Below are 27,450 nucleotides of genomic sequence, written 5' to 3'. Positions count from 1 at the left end.
GGGCCTGGAGAGGTTCCCCAGGCTGTAGCCACTGCCACGGGTGCCCAAACCAGAGTGGGGAACGTCACCATGCGAAAGAGGCTGTAAGGCATCATCTATGCTCAGTGAGGTCTTGCTTTGTCCAGAGATCCCTGTGCATTTGGCCAATTCTTTTCAAATAGGTTTTCCTCTCGGACAGGTCAGCCACTCTTCGGTTCATGGACAAACTAAAAGCTCATATGTTCAGGACTGAAGGCCACCTCTGGGCTCAGAATGATGCTCACTCCCAGGCATGTGGGTCAAATCCCAACCTCAGGAGTTCCCAGAGGAAGAGTCAGTAACTGCAGGTTGTTGCTACCAAGTTACTGCACTTGCTCATCCGACTTGGGCGCCCTTCCATCTTGTATGAGAGCCTGCCTTTCTCCTCACAGCCCTAAGCTTTAGAGCCTGCATACTTTGGGCAGTGAGCTTCCCCAAGGACCCTCAGAGGCAGCCCAAGGCTGAGGGATGTGTGCTCCGTGGTGGGAGCACAGGCAGGTCAGGTTGTTCTCGGAGGGAGGGAAACTCTAAGCAGCAGAAGGCCAACCGTTAACCTGTGTGCCAGTTAATCAGAGCAAAGCCCAGGCTCTGTGAGCCTTATGGAGCAGCTCTGGAAGGGCAGGGAAAGGGAGGGGTTCTGATTAAAAAGCCCCAGGAAGGAGATAAACACCCCCTTGCCTCTCCCTCGCTGACAACAATATCCAGAAACTTCCAGATAAGATAGTTCCCCTTCCCTTCTGTTTCTCTTTACTGTCCCTTACGCCTCTTGCCTTTATTCTGAACTGGTCTCTGAGAAACAACTGGGGAGCCTGGAGTGATGGGGTGAAAGAAGGTAGAACCCTTGACCCCCGGCCAGCAGCTAAGCACACCCAGTAGAACACTCCTCATGTTCTTCCAGGCTGAGGGTCCCCATCAAGATAGTCCCTATCATCCCCAGAGACGACAGCCTCTTTGATTCCCACAGCCATCCAACAGCAGCTGCCAGGGTGGACAGACACACTAGTGCTGCTTTTGACCTGAAATTGTATGTGTGTCTGCATGTCTGTATTATGAAGACAAGAGGGGAGCTGGCTCTACTGACTGAGCCAGCTAGGCACCCTAGGGTTGTTTTTTTTTTTTTTTTTTTTAAGATTTTATTTATTTATTTGACAGAGAGAAAGAGAAAGCATGAAGAGTACATAAGCAAAGGGAAGGGGCAGAGAAAGAGGGAGAAGCAGACTCCTTGCTGAGTGGGGAGCCCAACCACTCTGGACTCGGGGCTCCATCCTAGAACTCTGAGATGAAGGCAGATGCTCAACTGGGCCACACAGGCACACCTGGAGGTTTTTAATTTTTTTAAAGATTTAATTTATTTATTCATGAGAAACAGAGAGAGAGAGAGAGAGGCAGAGACACAGGCAGAGGGAGAAGCAGGCTCCATGCAGGGAGCCCGACACGGGACTCGATCCTGGATCTCCAGGATCACGCCCTGGGCCGAAGGTGGCCCTGCCCTACGACCCAGCAATTGCACTGTTGGGGATTTACCCCAATGATTCAGATGCAGTGAAACGCCGGGACACCTGCACCCCGATGTTTATAGCAGCAATGTCCACAATAGCCAAACTGTGGAAGGAGCCTCGATGTCCATCGAAAGATGAATGGATAAAGAAGATGTGGTCTATGTATACAATGGAATATTCCTCAGCCATTAGAAACGACAAATACCCACCATTTGCTTCAACGTGGATGGAACTGGAGGGTGTTGTGCTGAGTGAAGTGGGTCAATCAGAGAGGGACGGACAGTGTATGTTCTCATTCATTTGGGGAATATAGGTGATGGTGAAGGGGAGTGTGGGGGAGGGGAGAAGGAGTGTGTGGGAGGTGTCAGAGGGGGAGACAGAGCATAAGGACTCCTAACTCTGGGAAACGAACTAGGGGAGGAGGGCGGGGGGTGGGGGTGAGTGGGTGATGGGCACTGAGGGGGACACTTGACGGGATGAGCACTGGGTGTTATTCTGTATGTTGGTAAATTGAACACCAATAAAAATTATTTTATTAAAAAAATTAAAAAAAAAAACCCTGGGCCACCTGGGCTACTCCTGGGGGTTTTAATTTTTAACCTCTTCTCTATCCTTTGTTACATTCTCCAAGTTTTTTATGTTCAATTTTATTACTTTCCTAATCAGAAAAGAAATGGAAACAGTGCTGCATTTGCTGTACTATAATCAGAAGGTAGTTCGTGCCAGGCACTGCCAGAAGCCGTACAGCAACTCTCTAGGAGGGGCACTGGCGAGCTGCCTGGTGGGTCCGCACAGCCAGTGGCCCCACGTAGCCTTCGGTCTACAACACTTGCCATTAACTGCTTATAAAAGTTGTTCACTTATTTATTCATTCAGACTAGTAAATACCATGCCAGGTGCTAAGCCAATGAGCACGAACTTACAGCTTTCGGATCTAGAAGCAAAAGAAGGCGTTTGTGTAAATATCAGATGTATAGTATCCATGGGCGATTAAGGGTGAAAAAGACTAGAGAAAATGGTGCAGGCTGGGGTGATAAAATTTGTTTATTAAACTTTGCTTATTACCAAGCTCTTCATGGAATTGTTTACCCAGAGAAGTATTTTGTGGCTGTTCAACAGCTATGTTTTCCAAGTATCTCTCCCGGGGAACTGAGGTCTGGGCAGGATCCCCAAGTCACCCAAAGCTCCTCTGACATCCTTGAGGCATATAAGTGCGTGCCTTTGCCTGCCCCAGGCCTGCCCACATCCTCACTCCTGCCTCACACCCCTAGAGACAGAAAAGGAAGCACTGACCTGAGGTTCCAGTGACAGCGCTGCTGTTGCTCTGTGGCCTCTCCAAGTCGATCAGCAGCTCATCGGCATCGTTTTCACTGGTGGTGGCTCTCTCCTGCTCCTTCCCACTAAGGTCCAGGGCAACCGCGGGGCCCCGGATGACCTCTTTTGAGACATAGCAGCATGCTAGACCCACCTCCTGCTCCAAGGCTGTGCGAGTTAAATAGCTTGAGTCGATGAGCCGGAGGTCACAGTACTTCAAAGACCTACACAGAAGTAATGATATTCTAGGTGAGTATATGTGGCCTTGACTCAAACCTCAGCTTTGTCACTCCTTCACTGTTGTGACCTCGCACTGGCCACATCCTTTTCGACACATCATCAAAATAAAACAGCCCTGGTTTGGGGCAGGTGATTTCCTCTCTGCCTGTCTGGCGGCCCTGCTTTGATGCAGAAACACTTCTCACTCTGGCTACCTTCCGGTCCCCAATTGCTAGGCAGTCTCTGGAGAATCAAAAGAAAGAGTCAAGGAAGGGTATGTGTTTTTCATCTGTGAGAAAAGCGATTCTCTTCCTTCTTGGCGACTGAAATGGTTAAGCATCAGCCAAATTTTAGACATATCAGCTTATCTGGGCAACTAATGAAAAATGAGACTGATTATCACATCGTACCTGGGAAAGGTTTCTCCAAGAGGATCTTTGCCAGTTAATATCACAATACAAGGCAGACCTTCTAAATCCTGGTATGTCCGAGGGGTCCACTCTTCTGGTTCATTTCCTCTCCAGGTCTGTAGAAAGGGACCCATATGATAAAATTAAAACTCCTTATTTAAGTTTCTACCTCTGAAAAGGTTTCTAGGTCCAGATTTTATATGCATTTGTGCCTCCAAATGGCTTCCTGTGTGTGTGTATGTGTACATATACTAAATTGCTACTAAAAAGCATAACAAAGCACTCTAGAAGAATGTGGCCTTTAGTTTTATCTCAGTAGGATAAAACAGTAGATCTTGGTGTCTATCATGCAATAGGCACACACAGGCCAAAGAAGCATACAATGTGTACTAACTGGGTTACACTACCTGACTCAAGGCTCTTTTTTTTTTTTTTTTTTGACTCAAGGCTCTTAAACACTCTTTTCTTCATGAAAATTCAAGACAGTTGCAGTTACGAATGATTAATAAAAGCATCTCAACAAAACTCTGAAAACAGACATTTTCTCCAAGAAAATAATGACATTAGCTACCCTTGGTGGTTGTTCCACCCCCCTCCCCCACGATTGACTTTCAAAATAAGTGACAAGTAATAGTTGGCTTAAGCCTCTCAAAAGTCTCTCTCAAGAAGGTTAACACTATAACCAAATCTGGACCAATAAGCAAACAGACAAACCGTGTCCCTTACTTAGAAGAGTAATGCAGTTAGCTTATGATTTCACAAATAACTCTTAAGCATCAACTTCTGATACAGAGGAACACATATATACCCGTGCGTGTATATTTTCAATAAATGGAACGCCAATCAATGAGAAGAAAAAAAAATCCCACCAACTTGAAAGATATTCAAAAGTGAAAAGATCTTATAGATTTTTATATTTTAGAGCAGAAAGAAAATAGACTACCTCTTAATGGATAAAGTGGTTTCTACCACGTTTTATAAGGTGTCTAGCATATCTAACTGTGCTCATAACAGCTTTCCAGTAGGAGTTATTATAGGAAATGAACTGACATTTCTAATACTGCTTTAGGGAAAAAGAATAAGAGGTGTTAGGAAATGCATATACTTTATTTTAAAATAGGTACTTCTTTTGCTAAACACAAAATGGGATGAGAAAAAATTTAACAGGCAAGAAATGATGTAATAGGATTTTATTCATGATTTGTTGGTGTCTAGATAAAACAGGCTTTAGAAATAAATATACTCATAATTATTCGAATAAAATGTATGTAATTTTTAAAATAGAAAGTGCTCTAACCTTATTGCCCAGTCTTCTATCATATATTTGCAAACTGATGGTCAATAAATGGATCTACATAGCTGTTTCCAGACTGGAGAGACTTTTCTTATCTTAGAAAATAAATCTATCCAGGTGCCTGGGTGGCTCAGTGGGTTAAACATCTGACTCTTGATTTCAGCTCAGGTCTTGATCTCAGGGTTATGAGTTCAAGCCCTGCATTGGGCTCCACGCTGGGTGTGAAGACTACTTTAAAATAATTAATCTATCAAAAATATTCTTTAACTTTTAGAACAAAGATACCTACAAAAATTCAGTTTTTCATACATTGTCATGTCAGAGTGAATAATAACACTTTGATTTAAAGTAGAAAATTCTGGGAACAGGAATCATTTTATTTACATAACCTTTGCATTGAACTTATGGTGTTCCTGAATGAATTTTATCTCCCAGAAGCCATCCATTGGTCATGGTTCACAAAAAGTGAGGTTGTTATAATGATGGGATAAGGGACACTATGTTTTACTCTACAAAACGATTTATTTTCAAGAGATTCAAATAATCTTAAAGAAGTCTTGCTTTTAACTCTTGACCAATCAGAAGCCATACCACTATAACATGCTTTTCCGTTCCTCTGCTAGTTCTGATGAATGATGGCTGTAGTTCTTAGATGGACTGACCATACCCTCAGGATGATTTCACTCCAGAGCACTTGAAACAATACAAAAGACTGGGTGGGTGGGCACTCAGTTCAAGGACAATATGGGCTCAAGGCCAAGGAAATTTGATGAAAGCTTCCAGGCCTTCTGGAATAACTGATTTATTTAGATTTAAGCCTTGTATCCTTCCAGAATGCTTGTCATCACTTAGAAGTCAATCACAATACATTGCAGGATAATTAGAGGGAAACACAAAAATAAGGCCATTCAATGGAAGACGAGGCAGAGGATGTTAGCCAAGGCCACAGATAAAAGGTCTGTGGCCACTCACCCATGCCATCCTGACAATGGTAAGGGAAGTTAGTAACTTAGAGATAAACATGTGAAGGGACATCTGGGTGTCTCAGTCAGTTAAGCCTTTGACTCTTGATTTTGGCTCAGCTCATGATATTAGGGTTGTGGGATTAAGACCAGGGTTGAACTTGCTCAGTGGGGAGTCTGCTTGAGGATTCTCTTTCCTTCTTCTGCCCCTCCCCTTGCTCGTGTTCTCTCTCTCTGTCTCTGTCTCTCTCCCTCCCTCCCTCAAATAAATAAAATTAAATAAATCAAATAAATAAATCTTTAAAAAAAGAAGGAAGGAAATGTGTGAAGCAGAAACCACCTGGTAAGTGGCAGTGTTGCTTAGGATGTGAACATTTCAATGGGATTTCATATTTTTACTTCCACACAAAGAAAGAGTGTAAACAGGATGGATTGATATGATCCAGTGGTTTTAAGAATATGTAAATCTCTTTTTTTTTTTTTAAAGATTTTATTTATTTATTCATGATAGTCACACAGAGAGAGAGAGGCAGAGACACAGGCAGAGGGAGAAGCAGGCTCCATGCACCGGGAGCCCAATGTGGGATTCGATCCTGGGTCTCCAGGATCACACCCTGGGCCAAAGGCAGGCGCCAAACCGCTGCGCCACCCAGGAATCCCAGATTATGTAAATCTCTTTTGTGTGATTGGTGCTTGGCAGCTACTGATACATTTTGAGATATGACCATTTTGAAAATTAGTTGGGCCTCCCTTCACATATGGCATGCTCTCAGAACAGTGCTCACAAAACAACTGCTGTCTAAAGGCCCTGAAGGTGATTCTGATGTGCTAGCAGCCAGTTAGGACTCTTGATCTCAGGGTTGTGGGTTCAAGCCCCACACTGAGTATAGAGATTACTTAAGGAAATTAAAAAAAAAAAAGAAAAAGAAAAAAGAAGAACCTCAGGTCTTTATTATGGTTTTCAAAGTTTGGCCCAGAGGGGTGAATTAATTAGGACCTGCAGATTTATACTGACTTAGTGATTGGCACTTCTGAAGACTCTGAACAAATCACCTCAACAATAGATGGCTACACTTGACCAGTGTCATGGAAACCCAGAGAAGATTCTGCAGCCTCATATCCTCTTCAACCATCTTCCTGAAGATTATTTGTCTTTCCAGATTCTTCAATCATTAGTATCATTTAAATTGTCTCAAGGCATACATCTCAATGAATTATACTGTAAGAAGAGTTTTAGGACTCTGATTTGTTATTTATCCTAGAAATCTTGCAGTTATTTGTGAACACTATATCTACATATGAAAAATAAATGTTTCAGCTTACACTAAATACAGGGTTTCTGTTGTTATTATTTATTTGTTCCAGTTGCTTATCAACTAATATATTTTGTTCGCGTTTTGGATTATTCAGTTTAGGTTAGATGATAGGGTTCCATAAAACAGGCTTATGTTTGCAAAATGCTTTATGAACACTGAATAATATCCTCAGATTAGGGCTCTTTGAGATCAGACAGTCCAACTCTCCTTTTGCAGATGGGAAGCTGCAGCCCAGGGGGAATGTGAAAATTCTTTTCATAAAATTTGTGCCCAACTTGATTTTCCTTAATCCAATTTAGCTCAGTATTTAGTGTGCAAGGTAGAGATACCATGTCGGTCTAACTCACACATACAGTACTTAGCTTGGTGTCATAACCATATATATGCTCAGCTATTCTATTAAATGCTTCCTAATGGCTTGGCCATGTTACATTATAAAAGTTCCCAGAAAAACCTGAGCAGAGTATAAAGTAGGGAGTTATATTAGTTGATTCAGGAACTCTGCCCACCAGGAGGGGTTTAGGAAAAGCAGTCCTGCCGGCCATGCAAGGGGAGTGGGCCGTGCTCATGCACTAATATCTCTTCAGGAGGCTTGGAGGAGTCAGACCAGCAAGCCTTGGGCAGGGTGTCAGAGCAAGTTCAACGAAGCAACAAACTCTTGAAGAATCCACATGCAAGAGGGTGGGGAATAGCTCTATATGATTCCTAAAGATAGCACAGAATACTTTACCTACCGACTCTAGACCTGAACTGACAGGCTAGGTAGACAGAAAAGAATTCGTGAATTATTGTCACTTAAAGGTGAACCCATAGAGGTCTGAGAGAACAGCTTACCTTTTTTTCTGAGAAAACAGATGGGCATGAGCTAGAGGCATCTTGAACAAGGTCAATAAACATGGGGTCAAATTGGGTCATCTCGTTTTTGCACCTGCAGTTGGAGAGCATAGAAGACCAACTGCAGGCACACACTAACAAAGGACTTGACAGATCTTAATAAACTGGCTCCAGTTAGGGAAATTTCCATGTCCCTTGGTTTAGCCTTAACACTGTCATGAAGTTAAAATCAACACATGTGCAAAACTGTCTTAAACTCAGGCCTCTGACCCACCTACTTGGGATTCCTAGAAAACAGAAACAAATGGTATTTCAAAGGAGACATGTCTGACCAATGCTGACCTTTAATCGAGCCACAAAGTGAGTTGCAACACTGAGTTCAGAGGCAGGGTTCCCAAGGATGATCTCAAAGCGATACTGTAGCCCCAGCTTGTCGCGCACTTCCTGCAGGCGCTCCTTGGCCAGCATCGCCAACTGCACGGAGGGGACCCTGATAATGAGCATGTGTCCCCTCCCACTTCGGGTTTTTCCTGGGGAGCTGATGAGGTCATCCATAATGCTGAGTGTTTCAGGTGTGCTGTGGTCTCGGAGTGACGCCATAGTAGTGAGAGCCATCAGAGCTTCTGAGTACTGTTGGATGAGAAGGTAGCAGCGGACGACCATGCTGTGCAGCCTGGGGTACCTTCAACAGAACACAGGGAGCTAGCACTTGGGCAGTAGGACAGGTTGGGACAGCAAGATCTTTGTGGGAGGAACACAGACCAAGCATGGTAGGAATGGGTTACTGATCAGTGGTGGGCTTGAGCCCTCATGTGACCTTGGAGCCCATATCACTAGAAGGAAAAGCAGAGCTTTCAACTCCTGTGAGCCACAATCTGTTGGGATAGGCACAGTAAGTTGAGGTTTAGGGATGGTCTAGCGACCCTAGCTTCTCAGAGTATGGTCTATGGACCAGCAGCACTGTCCAGTAACAGTACAACCTGGGAGCTAGTTAAGAGTACCAACTTCCCCCATCCCAGATATCTGAATCATAACTCACGTCCTGACAAGATTCCCAGGTGATTTGTATGCACATTAAATTTTGAGAAGCACTGGTCTAATTGGGTTATTTGTTAACAGAGGCATAATGGATCATCCTTGGATCCTAACCTCTCATTGGTGGCACTGAGTTAGAATGGTGGCGTTTTCACCTTATTTCTCTGATACTTTAGACTACAGTAAAGAAAATTGAGACATTAGTATCATGCTTGCAAAGTATGAGACATAAAAAATAATTGTTATTACTAATAATTGCTAATTTGAGGGTAGCCCCACAGATAGCAGTAACTGTATCTTCCCATAAAATGTGCCTTGGTGCCTGAAAAAACTTGCAGCTGCCTGGAGAAATAGCACCCCCCAGTGGTGGAGCCTCCTATCATCCGAGCCCTGCTGAGTCAAGGGAGCCTGGCAAGTAGGGGTGTCCTTGCCTCATCCCAACACCCACTGGTACTCCACCCCCACACAGTCTGGACTGCCAAGGAAGAGGATCACTTTGTTCAAATTGGCACTTTTTACAGCTACGGAGCAGGCAGGAAATTTATTTATGAGTTCTCAGAAAGCCAGGCCTGCTGGCAAAGAAGACCCCTTTGTAGGCATGAAGAGGTGCTGGCAAAATGAGAATGAGCCTGTGAACTTTCTTTCTGGTTGCCAGCTGGTAGGACAAGCAGCCGCCTAGCAGCTGGGTAGGCCATAGGGTGGTTCGCTTTTGTTCCACATTCTATTTAAGGTAAAACAAGTGGTCTGCCAGCCTTGCACAAAAAAGCCCAGGGTCAAATACCAGTTAGGGTCATCAAATGAATAGCGTGGTTTTTGAAGTACTTTAAAGTTGGCAAGGACCGTGGATGCCCTGGTTTTGACCACTCCCCTTTCCACCAGAAGGAGAGTGAGTTAAGTGGCTGAGAGAAACCTGGCTACTTGCCCAAGATCATGCAAGTGGTCAGGGACAGAGCTGGGTCTAGACTCATTCAGGTCTCTGATAACATCTTACACTGTAAGGATATAGTAGATTGGGGAAAAGTGAAGAAATCCTTCAGTTCACTCAATCCTGGGCCAGTTCTTCAAATGCTCAATAAATCTTAGCTATTATTAGCTTGAGTGACTGGGTTGGAAGAAGTAAGCACATAAGATCCATGTTTAAAGCTTAATGTGTTTTGATGAGCCAGGTAGGAAAGCCAAAGTTAGTACACACGGTAACTTTGATCTATAGGCTTTTAGATCTCACATTCTGAAAGAAGTATGTACTTAGAAGTGAATCATCTTCACAATCTGTTATATTTGTACTGAACTGTAATTGTTGTTTTGTAAGTATTACTGAAGTTGTGAGAGAGGTTGACAGGATTGACTCTGAATGATGCTACTGGAAGGCAGGGTACTTTCCAAGCTGGTGGATACAGCAGGTGGGTGGGAAACACTTAAAAGGGAGATTCATAGGATGATTTTGAAAACATAAGATCATATGTACTGTGGAAGGATTAATGTCACAGTTAAGTCTCCTTAAATCCAACAGCTGCAAAAATATAAAATCCTACTCTCAGGCCACTCCTTTTGTTGGTGCCGCATAATAACTCACTTAGCAAAGGTATAGAACAGGTTGTTAAATAGGTGGCTTATGATCAATTGGAGCCAATTTGAAGAATGAGAGCTACTAAAAATTACAATGTGCCTCATCAAAGAGTCCATCTGCCCCCATCACTGGAAGTTCAGACTTCAGAAAATTGCAATGGAGGGTGGGCGGGCGGGGTGGGGGCCCTATCAAATTACATAAATTCTAATGACTCTGTGATGCATCAAGTCTATAATTCAAGATCAGAGAGGAAAAAATAGGAAACCCTTTACTCTTCTGCAGTTTGACCAGGATTTGGGGAATAAAAATAAAGCAAAGGAGACAGGGAAGTTATGATCTCCCAAAGTCAAGGATTGGAGGAGGCGCTGAACTCACTTCAATGACCTATTTGCTCCTAATTTTCTCCAGTCTACACTCCAAATCTTTCATAGTAAAGTTTTTACTTAGTCATCTAAGGGTACATGCCTGTGGTGGATAGTGGGGAAAAGAGAAAAATGAAGAAGTATAGGGTATGGTGGGGGAGGCCAAACCTCAGAGGAATGGTCTTTAACCAGCAAATCCCACTGTCTATCTAATCCCCTGGTGGTAGCAGTAAAGCATGCTTGGAGATGCTGCAGAGCATGGAAAGTGGTTCTAAGTCCCACTTTCGGTCGCTAGTTTCCTTTTTGAGTCTCAGATGATCATAGAAAACCTATAAGAGTAAAAGGTCATCTGAGGAGAGGCTATTTTAATTCTGCCTGTGCATGTCATCTGCACTGCTGGAGCTCCACCAAACCCCCTGTGACAATGACACACGAGACTTTCGGCTATTTTAGACACACAAGTGCAGCTAAAGTGAAAGCTGAAGGTCCTTACTTACCTCTCCAAGAGTGTGTTCACCATTTTTTCAAAAGTCTCATCACATCTCAGAAGTGGGCTTGTGATTCCCCACTGTAGAGACTTACTGTATTCGTTCAAGCCGAAGTACAGCTTCTCTTGGCAGCTCATGTCCTCCTGATTCAAAATAGAGCCAAACCCAATGAGGAGAGGATACAATGTATCTTGTTTTCTAGGGGTGGGAAGAAATCCCTGCAATACGTTATTTCCTGGAAGGTTAAAAAATTGTGAATAAACAAGTGGGACTATATCAAACTAAAAAGCTTCTGCATAGCAAAAGAAGCCTCAATAAAATGAAAAGACAACCTATAGTACAGGAGAAATATTTGCAAATCATATATCTGATAAGGGATTAGTATCCAAAATATATTTTTAAAAACTCACATAACCCAATAGCAAAAAACCCAAACAATCAAAAATGGGCAGAGGAACTGAATAGATGTTTTTCTAAAGAAGACATACAAATGAAAAGAAAACCAAAGCTGGGGGCATCACTATACCTAACTTCAAGCTGTATTACAAAACTGTGATTATCAAGACAGTATGGTACTGGCATAAAAATAGACACATAGAAAACAGATCAATGGAACAGAATAAAGAACCCAGAAATGGATCCTCAATTCTATGGTCAACTCATCTTTGACAAAGCAGGAAAAAATATTCAATGGAAAAAAGACAGTCTCTTCTTTTTTTTTTTTTAAATCTTTATTTATTTTATTTTATTTTATTTTATTTTATTTATGATAGTCACAGAGAGAGAGTGAGAGAGAGAGAGGCAGAGACACAGGCAGAGGGAGAATCAGGCTCCATGCACCGGGAGCCCGACGTGGGATTCGATCCCGGGTCTCCAGGATCGCGCCCTGGGCCAAAGGCAGGCGCCAAACCGCTGCACCACCCAGGGATCCCAAGACAGTCTCTTCAATAAATGGTGCTGGGAAAATTGGACGGCCACATGCAGAAGAATGAAACTGGACCATTTTCTTAAACCATACACAAAGATAAACTCAAAATGGTTGAAAGATCTAAATGTGAGATAAGAATCCATCAAAATCCTAGAGGAGAACACAGGCAACAACCTTTTTGAACTTGGCCACAGCAACTTCTTGCAAGGCATCTCTAAAAGCAAGGGAACCAAAAGCAATAAAGAACTATAGGGACTTTATCAAGATAAAAAGCCTCTGCACAGCAAAGAAACAGTCAACAAACTCAAAGACAACCTACAGAATGGGAGAAGATATTTGCAAATGACATATCAGATAAAGGGCTAGTATCCAAGACTTATAAAGAACTTATCAAACTCAACACCCAAGAAACAAACAATCCAGTCAAGAAATGGTCAGAAGATATGAACAGACATTTCTCCAAAGAAGACCGACACATGGCCAACAAGCACATGAAAAAATGCTCCACATCACTTGCCATCAGGGAAATACAAATCAAAACCACAATGAGATACCACTTTACACCAGTGAGAATGGCTAAAATCAACAGGACAGGAAACAACAAATGTTGGTGAGGATGCGGGAGAAAGGGGAACCCTCCTGCACTGTTGGTGGGAATGCAGACTGCTACAGCCACTCTGGAAAATAGTGTGGAGGTTCCTGAAGAAGTTAAAAATACAGCTACCCTACAACCCAGCAATTGCACTACTGGGTATTTACCCTAAAGACATTGATGTAGTGAAATGACGGGACACCTGCACCCCAATGTTCACAGCAGCAATGTTCACAATAGCCAAACTGTGGAAGGAGCCACGATGTCCTTTGACAGATGAATGGATAAAGAAGATGTGGTATATATACACAGTGGAATATTACTTAGCCATCAGAAAGGATGAATACCTACCATTTACACATCAGAACTGGAGGGTATTATGCTGAGTGAAATGAGTCAATCAGAGAAAGACAATTATCATATGGTCTTATTCATTTGTGGAATATAAGAAATAGTGAAAGTGACCATAAGTGAAGGGAGGAAACTGAGTGGGGAAAAATCATGAGAGACTCCTAACTCTGGGAAACAAAGGGTTGCAGAAGGGGAGGTAGGTGGGGGGATAGGGTAACTGGGTGACAGGCATTAAGGAGGGCATGTGATGAGATGAACACTGGGTGTTATACTATATGTTGGCAAACTGAATTTAAGTAAAAAAATTTAAAAGACATACAAATGAAAAAAAAAAAGACATACAAATGGCCAACAGGTGCATAAACATGTACTCAACACTGCTAATCATCAAGGAAATGCAAATAAGAATGAGGATCTAATGTATAAGATGGTGACTATCATAATGGGATATCACCTAAACACCTGTTAATTTTTTTAAGTAATATCTAAGCCCTACATGAGCTTGAACTCAAAACCCCAAGATCAGGAGTCACATGCTCCACTGACTGAGGTAGCCCGGTACCCCATCTCACACCTGTTAGAATGGCTGCTATCAAAAGAAAAATAGATGACAGATGTTGGCAAGGATGTGGAGAAAATGAACCCTAATACTTTGTTGGTGGGAGTGTAAACTGGTACAGCCAATTGTGGAAAACAATATGAAGGTCCCTCAAAAAATTTAAAAATTAAAAATTGAGGGACGCCTGGGTGGCTCAGTGGGGCGTGATCCTGGAGGCCCGGGATCGAGTCCCATGTCGGGCTCCCTGCATGGAGCCTGCTTCTCCCTCTGCCTGTGTCTCTGCCTCTCTCTCGCTCTCTCTGAATAAATAAATAAATAAATAAATCTTTAAAAAAAATAGAGCAAAAATAAATTAAGCAAACAAGCAAGCAAACTGGTAGTTGCTAGAGGAGAGGGGGATGGAAGGATGGGTGAATTAGATAGAAGGGATTAAGAGGTACAAATTTCCAGTTACAAAATAGATAAGTCCACAGAGATGAAAAGTACAGCATAGGGAATATACTCAATAATCTTGTAATAATGTTGCTTGATAACAGATGGTGACTACACTTATCATGGTGAACAGTGAGTAATGTATAGAATTGTTGAATCATGTTGTACACCTGAAACTAACATAACATTGTATGTTAATTATAGTTCCATTAAAAAATATGTAAAATAACTAGTTACTAAAATAAATATATCACAATTTCATTTATCAATTATACCTCAATAAAGCTGAAAAATTGAATTTCATTATATAACCTGATAAAAAACTTTCCTGACATCATCTAATTATGGTAATTCAAAAAAGCCTATTATTTTACAAAAAATATTTATTTAAAAATGGAATCTACTTTTTTGCCTTCATAAACAGAATTCACTGTAATTAACCTCCTTGATGACTCAGTCATCACTATGAAATGAATAACTATTTTGGTACATGACACAAAGATTCCCTCAGAGGATCCTGAGATATATGACAAGCTGTCCTTAAATGTAAATAGCCCCAGAAGATTAAGTAAGCTTTTTGAGTTCATGCATTTGCATTTTTTAAAAGTTTTCTTTCCTTTTTTCTACATAAATTTTCCTCAGTCATTTCTCCTAGCTGTCATGTGTCCTATGTGTTTTAGTCTTACTTTTATTTGTTATTTATTATGTATTGACACTTTTCTTTAAACACCCTCCAACTCATTTCATAAAGGTAACATAGCAGCTAAAAGCATATGTTAAAAGTAAATTAAGCAATCAGAGGAAGAAAAAGCAAGCTTAAGAGAAATAAGATTGGGCCAGGTATGAAGCTAGTACTCTCAAAAATGCACACAAGAAGTTTTTGCACATTTTGTTAGAAGTGGGCTACAAATTTGTTTCTGAGCTTTCCAGTAACCCAGAAAAACAGATAAGCAATTTTCCATATGACAGAAAATAAAGCACTATTTAATTGGCAGATTTTTTTTTGTGGCCCCCAAAACCAGTTATTCTTGCTTGTTGGAACGGGATCTAATAAGATTAGAGGACCAGAGTATGTCCTTGTAAACAGTGGAGCCTCAGAGCATACATTGAGTGGCATCTATTTTGGAGGCTTGAAGTATTTTTATTTGTTCCCTCCTTCCCTTCTGGTTCTTGATTGAATTCTGGATATTGTGTCAAACAAGTCATTTCAGGATGAAAAAAATTATTCTGGATCCCTGGGTGGCTCAGCGGTTTAGCCCCTGCCTTCGGCCCAGGGCGTGATCCTGGAGTCCCGGGATCAAGTCCCACATCGGGCTCCCTGCATGGAGCCTGCCTCTCCCTCTGCCAGTGTCTCTGCTTCTCTTTCACACATCTCTGTGTTTCTCATGAATAAATAAAATCTTTAAAAAAAAAACAAAAACGTGGAAGTCAAAACAAGGCTTATTACAGACTTCCTTTTAAAAAAAAATATTCATCTGAGTTTCTCTCCTTATCTGGACTGCTGGCACGGAGTCAGTAGAAAAGCCTTCTCTTTTGTGTATATGGTTTTCACTTTCCTTCTCATCCTTGGTCCTGCTTCTTTGGGAAAATATAAAATCCCACTCTAAGCCTGCTCTTTTTCCTGATGTAGCATCCTTGCTAGACAGGATGCATCCGCTTGTCCTCATTTTAATTTCTCTTTCTTAGCAAAGTTATGGGATGGGTTATTAAACAGATGGCTTGCGATCAATTGGAGCCAGTATTTTTTTAGTTCAACTATAAAGATTTTATAGATTAAGAATTAGATATACTAAAAATAAGAATTAGACATGAATACTTTCCCCAATCTGTTAGGTTTGCATTAAACTATAACTGTAGTTTCTAAGTATCATAAACCTTGTAATAGATGTCAATGGGACCATGCCTTATTTTTTTTAAAGATTTCATTTATTCATTCATGAGAGACACACAGAGAGAGGCAGAGACATAGGGAGAGGGAGAAGCAGGCTCCCTGTGGGAAGCCTGATGTGGGACTTGCTCCCAGGACCGCCCACCCCCTCAAGCCAAAGGCAGACACGTAACCACTGAACCACTCAGGCGCCCTGGGACCATGCTTTCAAATGTGTTTTACAAAGCTCTGAATAATGTTACTCGAAAGAAACATGGTGTCCCCAAAATTACAGATCATATGGAATCACTGTGTCTTTTGGAAACATGTCCCTTCTCCTACCAAAAAAAAAAAAAAAAAAAAAAAAGCCTCTCTCTTCTCAAATACTGCCCTCCCAGTGACCCTCACCCTGTAGCTCTTCCTGTTCCTCTCACTGCTGTCCTGTCCTTGCTTCTCCAGCCAAATGCTCTGCTCTACAGACACCGCTTCCTGGAAGGTCACCAAAGACTCCCGAGGCAAAATCCAGTGGCTTGTACTTATCAGTCCTCAGCAGTCCTTGGTCACTGCCCTCTTGGCAGTTAACTCTTCATTACCTTCCTCAACAATTTTCTCCACACCAGCTGCTTCTGTGATCATTTTTCTTGACAATATATTCCAATTCTACATCATAAAGCCCAGGCAGAAACTGCAAATTAGAATTTGCATCAGGCACTTGCCTCACCCTTAACTCATTCAAAATCCACCTCCTCTGCCCTCCACAGATCACTCTTCCACTTGAACTTTTATTCCAACTAAAGGCATCACTTCAAAGATATCTCAGACCTTTCCCTGTTCCCCAATAAAGAAATCCTAGAAAATTCACCATTTCTCCCATACTTTTTCTTGCTAGGGCTGCTGTTTACGTATTTGTTAATTTGAATCTGAATTATCAGAAAAGCCAGATGACTGATCTCCCCATTTTTAATCACTTTGATTTAACTTCTATCATGAATGAATTGCTTCAAAAGGCAGCCTCTCAGTATCTCCTAAAACTCAACATATGTGTTCATTTCCATATATATACCTAACAAAAATATATTTCTGTGTCTACTAAAAGGCATGTGCTAGAATGTATATAGCAGCAGTACTGGAATAAATGAATGTCACGGATAAGTGAATTGTGATGGTCAGCCAGTGTAATCTATATGTAGCAATAGGAATGTCTTATGACTCATGCAAGATAGAGAAGAATCTCACAAACAATGCTGAGCAAAGGAAACTATATACAAAAGAGTGTATACTGTATTATTCCATTTATAACAAGTTCAAAACTGGGCAAACCAAATCTATGGTGTAAGGGGCCAGAAGAGTGTTACCCTTTGGTGGTGCCTGTTTTGCAGGGTAGTGGTAATGTTCTATTTCTTCATCTGGGTGCTGGCTCTACGGGTGCTTTCAGTTTGTGAAACTTTACATTGTTCGTATAAAAATAAATGAAATATGTATTTCTGATAATATAATTGACTCTTGAACCACATAGGTTTGAACTGCGTGGGTCCAGTTACCTATGATTTTTTTTTCTACAAAAAACTTTATTGTTTTCATTTTGTGCAGAGCTTGGGGGAGGGCTCCAGGCTGGTTAAAAAGCTGCTTAGTGGTTGCAGGGAGAGGCTGGACACCCAGAGGGATGCAGATGGGTCCCTCAAGGGCCACTGGGCTCCACAGGCTCCTAGTTATCATGCTTGAAAGTGAGCCTTTGGAGCCCTTGGGGGCCAGCCAGCCTGCAGAAGTTAGTCAGGTAGTCATCCAACTTCTCAATGAGTTTTACTTCCTCATCTAGGAAGTGGTTCTCTAGGAAGTCATAGAGATGGGGGTTTGTGTGGGCAGAACCCAGAGCAGAGCAGACAGATCCAGAAGGCCCTGGTTCAGATTCTTCTCCAGGACTAGGCATCCAGAGTTTTACCCCACTCATCTTGAAAGGGCTTCCATATGTCCTGAAGAGGGCATGGCTGCCATGCCGATTTTGTATCTGCAAAAGACACTAGGTCCTCCAGAGCCACATGGCTGAGGTTGGAACAGAAGCCCGGGGAGAGGTAGGCACTGGAGCCCTGAGGATGTATGTTGACCAGGCAGGTGAAGGCGGCCTCCACCTTGATGGAGTCATTCTGATGAATCCAGGAGCTCATGGTTGATTGGCAATAAGGACCTAAGCTCAAAAACCGATGATGGCTAGTCCTAGAGCCAGAGGATGGCTAAGAAGATGGTTCTGAGCTTGCAACTCAAAAAGAGATTGGAGGGTGGCAGGAGGCTGGAAGAAGGGGCATCCCTGGGTCTGTTCCATCCAAACACTGTTGAAGCAAGAGACAGATCTGCAGGACCATCAGTTGCTCTGCCTATATGTGGATTTTTTACAGCACAGTACTGTAAATGTATTTCCTCTTCCTTATGATTTCCTTATCACTTTCTTTTCTCTAGCTACTTTACTGTAAGAATACAGTATATAATAATATACAAAATAGATATTAATTGACTGTTTATGGTTTGCTAAGGCTTCGAGACAACAGCAGGCTATTAGTAGATAAGTTTGGGGGGAATCAAAGTTATATGTGAATTTTCAACTGTGCAGGGGTAGGTGCTTCTGACTTCTGTGTTGTTCAAGGCTCAACTGTATTTTTTATTTTTTATTTTTTAAAGGGTTTTTTTATTATTTTTTTAAATTTTATTTATTTATGATAGTCACAGAGAGAGACAGAGAGAGAGAGGCAGAGACATAGGCAGAGGGAGAAGCAGGCTCCATGCACCGGGAGCCCGACGTGGGATTCGATCCCGGGTCTCCAGGATCGTGCCCTGGGCCAAAGGCAGGCGCTAAACTGCTGCGCCACCCAGGGATCAACTGTATTTTTTATAGTACTATGCCCTTATGAAAGGGCATTGTTAATGCCTATGTAGTAAGTGTAAACTTTGCCAGCCTGCACTTCAAGTCTCCATGTGTATATTTCCAGGTTTCTTTTCATCCCCCTGTGTTCTCTGAAAAATCCCCGTGTTTCCTTCTCTGTGGAGCTGCCCAAGCTCACAGCGCCCAGTCCTTCCTCTCTTGAAAGGCCCATCCACTATGCTCTCTACATGTCCCCTTTCCTAGTTCTCTCAAATGGGTGGGACTTCTCCCTCCTTTCAAACCTCAGAGTATTTTGGTTTTTAAAAACTGTCTTATTATACTGGCTTTTGTTTTTAAAAATAAAAATTGTATATATTCAAGGTGTACAACTTGATATTTTTTTTTGAAATTAAGATATAATTGACATGTAACATTGCATTCGTTTTCAGGTTTACAACATAATGATTCTATATATGTATAGGCATACCTTGGAGATTTGAGGGTTTGGTTCCAGACCACCACAATAAAGCAGGTGGTCATTAAAATGAAGAACTGTTTGGTTTTCTAATACACACAAAAGTTATGTTTATACTATACTGTAGTCTATTAAGTGTGCAATAGCATTATATCTGAAAACCAATGTACATACATTAGTTAAAACATACTTTATTGCTTACAAATGCTAACCATCATCTGAACTTTCAGCAAATCATAATCTTTTTGCTGGTGGAGGGTCTTGTCCTGATGTTGGCTGCTGACTGATCGGGGTGGTGGTTGTTGAAGGCTGGGGATGGCTGCGGCAATTTCTTTACGTAAGACAACAATGAAGTTTGCCACATCAAAGGATTTTTCTTTTTATGAATGATTTTTCTGTGGCATGTGGTACTGTTTGATAGCATTTCACCACAGAACTTCTTTGAACATTGGAGTCAATCCTCTCAAACCCTGCCACTGCTTTCCCAGCTAAGTCCTTTGTTGTCATTTCAATAATCTTCACAGCATCTTCACTGGGAGTAGATTCTATCTCAAGATACCACTTTCTGTGTTCAGCCTTAAGAAGCAACTTCTTATCATTAAAGTCTTATGATCTTCTAACAGTTTAGTCACACCCTCAGTCTCCACTCCTAATTCTAGTTCTCTTGCTATTTCTACCACATCACTAGGGACTTTCTCCACTGAAGTCTTGAACTTCTCAAAGTCGTCCATGATTTTGGAATCAACTTCTTCCAAACTCCTGTTAATATTGATATTTTGACCTTCTCCTAAAACCATGAATGTCTCAACGATCTAGAATGGTAAATTTCCTTCCAGAAAGTTTTCAACTAATTTTGTCTAGATCCATCAGAGCAATCACTATCTATTACTGCTACTATAGCCTTATGAAATGTACTTTCTTGAATCACAGGTCTTGAAAATTGAAGTTACTCCTTGATCCATGGGCCACAGAATGGGTGTTGTATTATCAGGCATGAAAACCACATTCATTTCATTGTACATCTCTGTCAGAGCTCTTGGGTGATCAGGTGTGTTGTCAATGAACAGTAATATTTAGTTCACATTTTTTTAAAGGTTTTATTTATTTACTCATGAGAGACACAGAGAGAGAGAGGCAGAGACAAAGGCAGAGGGAGAAGCAGGCTCCCCACCAGGAGTCTGATGCGGGACTTGATCCTAGGACCCCGGGATCATGACCCGAGCCAAAGGCAGATATTCAGCCACTGGGCCACCCAGGTGCCCCTTAGTTCACATTCTTACATGGATATGGAATTGTGCCACAATGCTAAATCTACTATTGTGTTTACAATAGAAACATCATGGATCAATGATCATAGATCATCATAATAAATATAATAATAATGAAAAAGTCAGAAATATTGTGAGAATTACCAAAATGTGACACAGAGACATGAAGTGAGCAAATGCTGTTGGATAAATGGTGCCAACAGACTTCCTTGATGCAGGGTTGCTACAAATATTCAATTTGTAAAAAATGAAATATCTGCAAAGTGCAATAAAACAAAACATAATAAAGTGAGGTATGTCTGCATATATATTGCAAAATGATCACCACAGCAAGTCCATCAGCACATATAATTTTTTTTCTGGTGATATGAACTTCTAAGATCTACTCTCTTAGCAACTTTCAAATATACCATACAATATTAACTATAGTCGCCATGCTGTACACTACATCCCCAGGACTTCTTACTTTAAAACTGGAAGTTTGTACCTTTTGACCCCATTTATGCATTTCACTCACCTCACTCCTGCCTCTGGTAATCACCAAATTGTTTTCTCTATGTATATCTTACTCTGTTTTGGGTAACAGTCACTTTAATATGCACCTGCTTTCTCCTTTAAAGAGTCTCTCTGTGTGTTCTTGGATCTAATACGAGATCTAATACAAGCCTACAAATGCGCAGTATTTTTTAAACTGAATTACTCTGCTTTTCTCAATTTTTCCTTTTTGAGGACACTGGCCTCAGTATAACAAAAGGAGGCAATGGTTAGGAGCTTCTTCCCTAATGTGTAAGGGTGTTGTAAATTAGATTCAAAGTTTTTATCTTTTTTCTATGCTGATCTCAATTTCATAGTGATGATTTAAAAAAAAAACTTTATTAGAATATAAATCCCTTCCCCTCAATTATTTTGATTAGATCTTGGACATCAAATTTTTAATTCATAAATACTTCACTAGATGCCTCTAAGATAAGAATCTTTTAAAAAATATAATCATATGCCATTATTGCACCTAAAAAGTAACCATAGTCATAGAAATGACTTCTTAAAAATATTTATTTATTTATTTATTTATTTATTTATTTATTTATTTATTTATTTATTTTAGAGAGAGAGAGAGAGAGCAGATACAGGGGGATGGGCAGAGGGAGATGGGGAGAGAATCTTAATCAGATTCCATGCTGAGTGCATAGCCTGACATGGGGCTCCATCTCACCACCTCGAGATCATGACCTGAGCTGAAATCAAGAGTCAGACACTCAACGGACTGAGCCACCCAAGCACCCAGAAATGACTTCAAAGGAAAATTATTTTAAGCCTATTTCCCTATTATTTCATCTCAGAAGAAGGTAAAGGGCAGAAGTTATGAGTTCTTACTTTCACTGGCGTGATCCTTTCCAGGAAAGACAACACCAACATGGTAAATTAGGATAGTTCTCTCCCCTGCCCCCCAACAATATATTGAAACTGAACATTTAATGGTAAAACTTTTGGCTTAAAAAACAATCTTTCCTTTCATCAGTTCTATTGATAATCCCATTCTATGTCAGGGCAACTACTTGGGTCACCTTCAGGTGCATGCTACACCCCTGCACTTTAGACCCTCAATCTCACCTGTAACTTGACATCCAACTGACAAAGATGCCATTGAGAAGATACTACAAAGTGAGAGCTCAAAGCAATCTCTATGTGATAGTAAACACATTGAGATAGTTGTCACAAGGGAGGCATGGTTGATGCCAACATGATTCAATGACCTGAGTTTACTTGACTGCAAAGAACAAACCAATACTCAAAAATAAGAGCTGCACACAACAATGAAATGCTCTGAGTTGATAAATGAATAAATGTTATTTTTATGTAAGACATATCTGGCATCCTTTACTTAAACATGTTTATTTAAAAATATCATTATGTTCAATAATTTTGAACAAAGAATCCATTGCTTGATGACTAATCTTCATTGGTTTTTTTATGAAACACTCATTTCTTTTCTTTTCTTTTTAAAAGATTTTATTGCTGAGTGAAGTAAGTCAGTTGGAGAAGGACAAACATTATATGTTCTCATTCATTTGGGGAATATAAATAATAGTGAAAGGGAATATAAGGGAAGGGAGAAGAAATGTGTGGGAAATATCAGAAAGGGAGACAGAACGTAAAGATTGCTAACTCTGGGAAATGAACTAGGGATGGTGGAAGGGGAGGGGGGCGGGGGGTGGGAGTGAATGGGTGACGGGCACTGGGGGTTATTCTGTATGTTGGTAAATTGAACACCAATAAAAAATAAATTAAAAAAAAAGATTTTATTTATTTACTTGAGAAAGAGAGAGAGAAAACATGAACAAGTGGAGGGGCAGAGAGAGAAGCAGGCTGTCCACTGAGCAGGGAGCTGATCTCAGGATATTGGGATCATGACCTGAGATGAAGGTAGACGCCCAACCGACTGAGCCACCCAGGTGCCCTCTTTTCTTTGATAGTATCTTTATCACACACTGTATAGGTCATAGAAAATATTTTCCAGGTGTTAGGGGTTGGAGCCAAAAAAACCCATAATGTCCTGAACATGTACAACTTTGAGATGATTGCTCTCCACACATTAATTACTATTAATGAGTAATTTAAAATAACAGTATCATAATTCCCTATTTCAACCAGAAGACTGAGAACTGATTACAAGAAAAAATATAGTTCCTGGGGGAACAGGAACATAATTTAGTCATAGATCAGCAAGACTGAAACATAACAGAAGAGCCATTCAAAAGGACAATAAAATTTCCACATCTCAGATTGAAATTAATCATTTAAAGTCATAAATATAATCCAGGTTATTGGTGGCCATATAAGATAATATCACATTTTTGGGGGGAAAATTATATGGGATAGATAATTTTGTATCTGCATGATAACCTAAAAAAGAACATAATCAGATTTATATAGGACACTACTCACTAGTTTTTAATCTTATAATAATTGTAATTATATGGAACTTTTTAGGAGATAAAACTTTATGTTAGATTTTTGAACTCTTGTATTATTTTACAAAGCCATGACCATATTTTATTACAAGATTCTGCTCCCTGGGGAACTGAGAACATGAGTGTATCAGAGCAGAATAGAGACTCACCATGCTGTCCAGCTGTATCCAGTGAACCTCATTGCTGGAGCTGATTCGAGACTGTTGGGTCTGTAGCGTGTATGGGAAGGAGCTAACCTGGAGCACCAGCAGGTTGAAAGCTTCCAGGACTTCTCTGCAGTTAATGACTCTGTCAGCCAAACCATGACTGGGTTCACCATGTGACAAAGAACCGGAAATGACACTGTAGAAATATTGAAAGCCACATTAATACTTCCTAATTTAAGGGATTAGGTACAGAGACAGACTTCAAAATGGAGCTAATGCTTTCGTTTTTATTTTTCTAGTTCTTTTTAATTGGGAACAGGATTAGAGGCAACCAACATTTAATTTGAAAGAGCAATAATTACACTCTTTCTTACCACTTTCAGACAGATCTCAAAGATATTTTTTTTCTTTTTCAATCTGTGCCTGATATACCTCAAAGTGTAACTCAGTTCTATAGGCCAAGGATACCTAAATCTGTAGCTGAGATGGATCACTTTGGTCTGAAAGCTCATCTGAATGAGAGTTTCTCCATCAAAACCTGACACTTATAACTGTGCAACAATTGGTATCCCAGAGAGGCCCCCAAACTATAAGAGATCCCTCTGTATTAACACCAGTCTCCTTCCTCCCTTGAGTATGTTAGACTATGGGGAGGTTACAGAGGGTCCTCCAACCCCTCCCTCACTATGACTAAAATTTTTATTTCTGAATCATTTTCAGTTCTTTCAATTTAGATGTACCAGATTGCTATGCAGCCTCAAAACCACATCTTTTTTGTCAAAGAAATAATCTCAGTGCCCTGGGGAATTAAATATAGAATGATCCAATACACATCCTCAGAGCTATTACTCCAAACTTTCAAAGATGAGGTATATCAGGTCACTGAGCTATTTTTGCTCATAGAACACTAGGAGCAACTGAACAGCATCTGGGCAAATATCTTCATGTCTGTCTTTCTTTCTTTCTTTCTTTCTCTTTCTTTCTTTCTTCTTTCTTTTTCTTTCTTCTTTCTTTCTTTCTTTCTTTCTTTCTTTCTTTCTTTCTTTCTTTCTTTCTTTCTTTCTTTCTTTCTTCCTTCCTTCCTTCCTTCCTTCCTTCCTTCCTTCCTTCCCCCCCCTGTTTCTTTCCTTTCTTCTAAATCTAACATGCTGTGCTAGATCTTATTTATACCTACATATGGCTTTAGAGTTCAGATTGTGGAGTGCCAAACACTCCTAGCTTCTGAATAAACGCTTTTGCAATTCTGATATTTCTACAACAGGTGCCAAATCTTTCATATTCTTAAACTCAGTATGTCTTGAAGAAAGGAAACTATGAACTTGATGATGCCTGAACTTGCCTTTTTAACCCATAAGATCAAAGATACATCCTAACAGATAATTACTATAATTTGATCTGGGAGCAAAACTGGCTCCATCATGATACCATATTTACTATTCTTCTACAGTAAATTCACCTGAGAAATAGGTTATTCTCTTATTTAAACTGGTAAATTGGGGAAGGTTTCACATTTGCTCTCAGGCCTTTTTTTTTTTAATTTGTTTTTGAGTTTATTATTATTTTTTTTAGTAATCTCTATACCCAATATGGGGCTCAAACTCAAAAATCTCAAGATAAAGAGTCACTTCCTTCTCTGATTGAGCCAGCCAGACATCCTTGCTCTCAGATCTTGAAGTGGCATCTTTACTACTGTTAAAGGTATGTGGGTAGGAGAGAATCACAAAAGGAGCAATGCAGAAGAGGGAAGAAGAGAAGAGGAAGAAAAAGAACTGGGGAGAGGAAGGGTGGGCATAGGAAAGCACATGACCCTCCTTGGAGCTCATAAACCTCACCTTCCTGCTATTGCCCATTCTCTGAGGCAGCTGAGTTCCACAATACCCTGAAGACAGCTTTTTTTTTTTTACAGAGGTTTTTTCCTTTCTTTTTAAAGAATATTTATTTATTTGAGAAAGAGAGAGAAAAAGAGAGCAAGCCATGAGCTGGGGGAGGGGCAGAGGGAGGAGAGAGAGAAACTTAAGCAGGATCCCCACTGAGCAAGGAGCTCGAGGCAGCGCTTTGCCTCAGGACCCTCAAATCATGGCCCTGAGATCACGATCTGAGCCAAAACCTTGAGTTGGCCATTTAACTGACTGTGTCACCCAGGTGCCCTTTTAACAGGGATGTCTAAATTCACTCACGGTATAGTTAAAATGAAATCAGCACTAAATTGGTAGAGAAAGTTGAAAGCACAGGGAAAGTAGGAATAAATTACCAATAAGAATATGCCAAGTGTTTTCAGGAAATTATGATAAAACCATTGCTGTGCTAGAAGAAATACTGTATTTGCTCCCTCTGAAGCAATCACCTCGTTAGTTCCACATGGGAGTTGTCATGAACCAGTACAAACAGTGTGTACGGGTTCTGTTTTACCCTTCTCATAAAAACTTCAAACTTGGTTTGAATCTCATTGTCTAGACGAACAACATATTTCTCTGCTCTCTGATAAGCTGTCCCATTTTCCTCCAGACCCAAGTCTACAAGGACACCTGCCAAGAAGAAAAACAGAATTTATCTTTTCACATACATGCATATAAATGAAATAAACAAGTTCAATGTTAACTGATATACTGAGAAGTAGCCACGTGTATAGGTTTACAGAGCAGATATTTTTCCTTCTGCATATTCCCCACTATAATTTTGATGAGGAAATAGAAGATTTCTTATTCTTTAGAACCCTCCACCCCACCTCCTACACCTCAACAAAGGGCAACAGGGAATGAACGATCTGATACATTAAGTAGAAGCAGTCGAATGTACGAGGCTTCTGTCTAATTAAATTCTATGTATATTGAAGTGCTGCTGCTGACATCTGCCATAGGCCACTCAGAGCTATAGCTCTCAAATTAATAAAATCACACAAGTCTTCTTTACCCCAAATTTAGCAATGAAACATATGTAAGAAAAAGGAAAATACCATAAGATGTCCAAATATGTCATCACTAGACTATGAGTTTTAGGTAATATTTTACTCATTTTATATAGTGACAGTTTTGCACAGTATCTAGAGTATGGGCCATCCTCAATTAATGCTGGATCATGTACCAAATTAATAAAATGAACCAAATTACCCAGTATTACTATATTGTTAAATTATCAGAAATGAAAACTTCAGTACTGTATCATTATCCCTATCTATAATATAACTACTTCCACATTCAAACATCTAAAAAGTTCAAGGCACATAAAGGTGTTGTTGGGATACTCAATTAAAACATCAAATCCTCCTTTCAAATGAAGAGACAAAATGATAGTTATGTGAGGTGAAGGATGTGTTAACTAACCTTATTGTGATAAACATTTCACAATATATACCAGTATCAAGTCATCAAGGTGTACATTGTACACCTTAAACTTACACAACATTATATGGCAATTATATCCCAATAAAGATGGGGGAAAAAATCCCAAACCAAGGGCAACCCCCTCCTCCAGACCCTTAGCCACATGAGGGGAAGATTAACCCCCTGATATGAGAGTCTTGTGATTCAAGTCCACAGCCTTCCAAGAAAGAGAAGGAACCAGAAGGCTAATTTAGGGGTTAGATATGTCACAGGGACCTGAGGACCAGCCTGGGCTCCAAGGGCTAGAGGGTATCTATTTAGCATCCAATATTAGCCATACCCACCAGCCACAACCATGTGAAAAAAATTAA

At 40.6% G+C, this 27,450-nt stretch overlaps 1 protein-coding gene across 7 annotated transcripts in view; it reads right to left on the bottom strand.

Moving 5' to 3' along the window:
* GREB1L (GREB1 like retinoic acid receptor coactivator) overlaps positions 1 to 27,450 on the bottom strand; it is a 269,481-nt gene that overhangs the window by 34,125 nt on the left and 207,906 nt on the right. For all 7 annotated transcript variants that reach the window (XM_077900221.1, XM_077900220.1, XM_077900218.1 and 4 more), the window contains 6 exons: positions 26,104 to 26,284; positions 23,763 to 23,955; positions 11,328 to 11,461; positions 8,209 to 8,548; positions 3,461 to 3,576; positions 2,811 to 3,055 (listed from right to left, as the gene is read on the bottom strand). In XM_077900221.1, the coding sequence (XP_077756347.1) occupies positions 2,811 to 3,055; positions 3,461 to 3,576; positions 8,209 to 8,548; positions 11,328 to 11,461; positions 23,763 to 23,955; positions 26,104 to 26,284 (1,209 nt within the window). The remainder of the gene's footprint in view (positions 1 to 2,810; positions 3,056 to 3,460; positions 3,577 to 8,208; positions 8,549 to 11,327; positions 11,462 to 23,762; positions 23,956 to 26,103; positions 26,285 to 27,450) is intronic.

Source organism: Canis aureus, chromosome 6 (genome assembly GCF_053574225.1).
Source record: "Canis aureus isolate CA01 chromosome 6, VMU_Caureus_v.1.0, whole genome shotgun sequence".
Taxonomy (NCBI): domain Eukaryota; kingdom Metazoa; phylum Chordata; class Mammalia; order Carnivora; family Canidae; genus Canis; species Canis aureus.
Note: the sequence above shows the minus strand (reverse complement) of the source record. Positions and strands in the feature narration are given on the sequence as shown.